This window comes from Perca flavescens, chromosome 19 (assembly GCF_004354835.1).
Source record: "Perca flavescens isolate YP-PL-M2 chromosome 19, PFLA_1.0, whole genome shotgun sequence".
Lineage (NCBI taxonomy): Eukaryota > Metazoa > Chordata > Actinopteri > Perciformes > Percidae > Perca > Perca flavescens.
Genome location: NC_041349.1, coordinates 23,260,049 through 23,266,048, shown reverse-complemented (window position 1 = coordinate 23,266,048; position 6,000 = coordinate 23,260,049). Strand labels below are relative to the sequence as shown.

At 40.6% G+C, this 6,000-nt stretch overlaps 1 protein-coding gene across 2 annotated transcripts in view; it reads left to right on the top strand.

Annotated features, from left to right (window-relative positions):
- Positions 1–6,000, top strand: part of pcxb (pyruvate carboxylase b) — a 327,945-nt gene that overhangs the window by 271,027 nt on the left and 50,918 nt on the right. For both annotated transcript variants that reach the window (XM_028606107.1, XM_028606108.1), the window contains exons 16-17: positions 1,565–1,721; positions 4,975–5,215. In XM_028606107.1, the coding sequence (XP_028461908.1) occupies positions 1,565–1,721; positions 4,975–5,215 (398 nt within the window). The remainder of the gene's footprint in view (positions 1–1,564; positions 1,722–4,974; positions 5,216–6,000) is intronic.

Genomic DNA, 6,000 nt, shown 5'->3' with positions numbered 1-6,000 from the left:
TATTTCACAGTTGGCCAATTTATCTCATGGTAAAGCAGCAGATTCTTAATTACTGTACATGATCATGTTGGCGTGTGCATGTCGTTCTGCCCTGCATTGTAGAATCAGTGTTTCAGAGTAGCTTTGCATGTTTTAAGGAGTATGATCTGTTTCTTTGTACGGGCAGCGGACACTCAAGCATTTTAAAGGTCTGACCAGCACAGGCAGCAAAGGCAACTCAACCGATCCACAACGATTAGGTGGAATCTCAGAGACATAAAAATTGATCTGACTGGATAAACTGTCTGATGCATCAGGGCCATAATTGCACACTTAAGCAAAAATGCTAACTGTGGAGGGGTGTGGGTGTGTGTGTGTGGGTGTTATTCATATAGATATGAATAATTTTTATTCAAATTTTTTTTCTTTATTGGCTCAAAAGCATGAAATATAAGTTTGATTTTTTTTTTTTTTTTTTTTATTTTCCCACCAGGGGGATAGTTAGATGGATTAAATAGTTTGTCAATATGAGACCGTAAAAACTGTTTTGAGTTCAGTAAAAAACATACTCTTACCTAAGATGTTAAAGGCCCATACATTCCCACAACACTTACACCAGATGATTAGTCATTTTTCACTGTTCTTTCTTTAAACATTACATGCAGTGTTGAATACAGGGCTGGCAGTTGTGGCCTTTGAGAAACAGGCTTGTTTCCATCTTTCTCCCTGATTTCTGTCAGCTCATTTTCATGACACATTGTAGGCTGCCTATCTTTCCAAAAACAGGCAGAAGAGGCTAAAGCAGTGTGGGACCAGCTGTCACTCTTCATTCCTGTTATTAAATTATCAGAGTAAATTCTGCCGTCCCAGCTGAATCCCCGCTCAGCATCATGTTTTGACGCTATAATACATTAATACTAATATGTTTAACATCAGATAGGATTGCTTGGAGTCATTTCCACTCCAAACCAGTAGTTTAAGAGATGCTGACGTGGGCTAAGATTCCAAATCTCGTGGGGGGGGGATGAGAATAAAAATTGATAAGAAGGGTATCCAGGGCATTCTTGCTGCTCCCAGAGTAGGGAACAAGCAGTTGTGCTTAGTATTCTCTCCGTGTCCAAATGTGTGTGAGTGCTCAGAAAATGAAATTTAATGATGACAGTGTTGGATCAGCAGAAAACCACTGGAGGCTTCAATATTTCTGGCTGATATGATAAACGGGTATGAGATCCGCTAATCTACTCCCCCAAGAAAAGGAAATAAGAGATTGCTATCTCTTTTTTTCCCCCTGCTTCTTCCACTGAAACAGTTCTTAGATTTTAATGTGGCTTTAGAATGAAATGATGAAAGTGTTAGAAGGAACAATGAATGTGCAAGTATCATTGGATATTTCATCTGAGCATCCATTAGTTTTTATTATATGTATACCGTGTGTGTTTTTGGGTAATGTGATACGTTTGAAATCTTAGTTTTTGAGTCTAAAGTTGAGATTAAAGTAAGGATGACAAATAAGACTTATGATGACAGCTGAAATAAACTGCCACTTTGTGTGTGTGCGTGTGTGTGTGCGCGTGTGCGTGCGCAGGTGCTACCTTTGATGTGGCCATGCGCTTCCTGTCAGAGTGCCCATGGAAGAGACTCCAGGAGCTTAGAGCTTTGATCCCAAATGTCCCATTCCAGATGCTGCTGAGAGGGGCCAACGCCGTGGGCTACACCAACTACCCTGACAACGCTGTCTTTAAGTGAGTCACTCATACAGACATTTTATCATAATTTCTTTAGTCAGTTATTAAACAATCAAATGTATAAGAGCTAACACCACAGACATAACAACAAGAGGCTTGTTACCAATATGCACACATTTTTTGTATTTGCATCCAAATCCTTACACTGTATCCAATTATGCTAAGGAAATATGCTGACACACACAAAGCAGGGCCGTAAATATAGGTTTATGCACACACTCTAATGCCTAATCTGCATTGTTGTATGTTATTATGTATGCACATGTAGTGACTAAGCCCCTATACTTTAGCCGCAACTGGCTGCTGATTGACATGAGTTGTTTCGACATGCGCTCTGAAAACCCAATATCCAGTCTTTGCCAATACTTCTAGCATAATGGTTTACTTTCTCAATAGTGTTAATATTAAATAATGGCTTTCACTTTCATTATGTTTCAGCTGAAAAGGAAAACATTTTTCAATTTGTTTTCAAAAATAAAACACCTGTGGTTACTGACATGATGACCCTAAATAACCTGTGGCCAGCCTCGGCCTGAACAATACACCACCTAGTGCTCAGGAGCGAATTACACATCAAATATATGGCTCTAATACATTGAAGGGTCTGCTTGCATGCAAGACTGTATTCTACATACTGAACACTTACAGTCTGTAGTATTCAGTCTTGCATGCAAGCAGACCCTTCATAACACTGAAGAAACTTTTCCATTTTCATATTGTAACTTTTTTTTTTCTACTGTGTTGAAAACATTTTAACTGAATAGTTGAGAAACAATTAAGCCAGCTGCTGCTACCCCTGCTTCATTTTCTGTCACTGTCATAGTATTTAGAAAATGTCTCCTGACTGGGATGACGTCAACTTAATCATTTTTTTAAGTTATTGGTGCAAATTCCTTCAAAGCCCGCCCATCCTCACCGGCTGAACTAGGGTTACGGTGCTAGCCAGTGGGTGAAAGCCATCCCAGATTCACTCTCGTTTTGGAACGAGCTTTGTCAGCTTGGCTCACTATATTTGCATTTTTTTCGGCACTCTGTCCGCAATCTTCGTAGCTTCCTCTTGGATGCGTGCTTACGATCTGGCACCTAGCTAGCTACATTACGCCCACAAACGTTTAGAACACAGGAAAATAAGAAAATACAGGCATAGGGCAGGGTCTCTGCAGATACAGACACTACCACACACTTCTGTTGGGTCATGAGTGATGTTTGAGAGAGAATTGTTTGTAAAATTCTATACATTATTTTTAGGAAAATCCTACTCATTGTGACTTTTAATGAGACAATTAGCCTGGTTGATAAGAGAGTATCCTTCATTCAGGATTCCTCTCTTATGTGAATTGGGTCTGTTGAATTTTCTTTTGCGTGGATGTGTACGTCATGATCGGTTACATGATTAGAATGGCTGTTGTCTAGTGTGATCTAAGCCCATATAGGCTGGACACCCTGTGGTGCAGGATACGTAAATCAATTAATCAATCAATCAATCAATATACTAAAAATAAGTACTTATTTTTTCTTTTCTCTCAAGTCAACTATATCCTAACACTTGGTCTCTATTCATACGTAGCTTAAAGCTGACACAGCTGCTTTGTCTCTAAATAGATCTAAACAAATACACTGTACAGTAGCTATACCACACAACTGACACACACATTTAGTCAGGTCAGTATGGTTGATGGTTTCCTGTTGCCTCCTACCATGCGTGGTAGTGAGCGAGTTTCAATCACGCACGCACACACACACACCATTGATACAGATGTAGACCAGTAATGTCATTAGGGCCATAAATACTCCTGTGCCTACACACATGCATACACATGCCTCTAACACTTTTCCAAATGGTTTCACAAGCTACGTTGACGATGCGGATGACTCATGTATACACAAGCGCACACACTGGCATGCGGGTCCACACACAGACGAGGACGCGCACGCCCCCACAAGCATGGTATAATTCCCCTCACCTTAAATGAATTAAGAGTGGCTTAATGACTAATGTGGCTGTCCCCTCCTCACCATTGAATCACACACACGCAGACCTCCCCTATCCTCCCTGTTATTTTGCTCCCCCTTTCCTAACATTTATTTATTCCAACTCGTATAACTTCCTTTTTTTTATGCCTCCATTCATCTCTCCACATTACACACTTCTTTCCCCATTTTGAACTCCCTCTCTCTATCCCGATTGCTCTTCATCTCCCTCTCCTCCCCTCTCACTCTGTGTCCCGTAGGGGGAGTGCCATTGAAGATTTGCACATGATTGTATTTAATGGCTTTGATCTGTTGGCCAGGCTCTTTCTCCCTTCCTTCATTTATCAGTCACCTGCGTCGTTTTCACTGTGGCAGCCCGCAAGCCAAGTGTCTTTATTAACTAAATCAAGTCAAAGTATAATTTCATTTCATTTAATTGATTTAAAGTGCATGTCACAGTAGGGTCACAGTACAGTACACCCTGTAGCGAGAGGGATGTACCATTTTTATCTAAAATAGCTGGTGGATTGCTAATGAGATCTTCTTGTCACTCTATTTGACAGAAAAATCTTCTGAAACCCATGATTCATGCCAAACAGCGTCCACTAGACAACACTTGTGTGCATTGTAGTGCTGAATAAATACTGGACGCGCAGACGTTGGACTGGTAATCCTCTCGTGGCACAACATTAAGTGTGTCTGTTTATTTACCAAAACAAAAGCTCTCTCTGTGTGTGTGTGTGTGTGTGTGTGTGTGTGTGTGTGTGTGTGTGTGTGTGTGTGTGTGTAAATATTGCATTCACAGTAACACCGCTACAATAAGCACTCAGCCCAGTTATGAAAAACCCTGATTAAGATACCAATGCCAAGGCAATAATAGGAGGGATTTACCACTAGCAGCTTGGTTATGAGGCGGGTATACATTTCTCTCCCATCATTGTGGGCCCCTGCAGGCTGTGTAAGCTCTCTTTTCATGGAAATAGTGAGAATATTGTATTAAGGCAGGTACAGCGATATTTATGAGTGGCGATATGGAGAGGATATAAACAGCTTATCCCAACCCGGATGTGCGCTATTATCTAGGATACACTGTGCAGGGAGACAAACTCATATGTGTGAGAGTGATTGTGTGAACACTTCGCAGTGTACAGGAAGTCTCGACAGTCCACCTAACCAATTCTATTTCTGTCTCCTATTTGAATGTGGACTTTATGTACAGGACTGCACTGTATGTGCAGTCGGCTAACATTATTTTCCTCTCCTTCCACCCCTCCTCCAGGTTCTGCGAGGTGGCCAAGGAGAACGGCATGGACATCTTCCGCGTGTTTGATTCCCTGAACTACCTGCCTAACATGCTGCTGGGCATGGAGGCTGCTGGAGCAGCAGGTGGCGTAGTGGAGGCTGCCATCTCGTACACAGGCGACGTCTCTGACCCAATGAGGCAGAAGTACTCTCTGGATTACTACGTGAAACTGGCAGACGAGCTTGTCAAAGCCGGAACCCACATCCTCTGTATCAAGGTGAGGAAATAAAAATAGGGAAAGTGTTTGCTTTGAGAGTTGTTGGCTGTGTAAACCCGTATTAGTATTTGGATGCAAACTTTCTTGTATTCGGTTGGTTTAAGCTAAAGTGAAACGCCATTGGCAGGTAAGACATTTTAATTGACTAATGAAATTCCTGATGCAATTACCATTATTTAATCGAGTAAGCAAGGTGCAATGTGTGAGTTTGTTTTACTTCTTAACACTGCTTTAAATATGACTTGCAAAAACTACCAATACTATTACAACTACTATTTCTGTTTCAGCTGTCACTTTTGGTGCTACTACTACTGAAATGCTCAAATGTTAGCTGATGTTCAGCACATACAAAAACAGATGGATAAAATCTGGGATTTCCAATAACAATCTTCAGCAATGTATCATGAAAACACAATACAGTACATGCATTTCAAGTTGCATTTTCAAGTTTTTTTAAATGCTCCTTGAATTAACTTGTATACTTGAGCCTCTTATCTAAATGAATAGACTGATAATACTCACATTGAATTAATTTCCTTATTCAAGCGTGACAGAATATTTTCAAACGTGAAATGATAAATCCCAACTGTACCGCAGTGTGAACCATTGCACGCAGCAGTGGCAATCTCATAAAAGGCTTGCACAGCTAATGAGGTTAACTTTTAAAAGAGGAAATTAGCATGAATTATAACTTCATGGAGTGCAATGATCACCAAAGGGAGCGCAGCTAAACATCTAAGCTCTGTCTGTGAATTTCTGTTAATACCAATTAAGATTTATACATT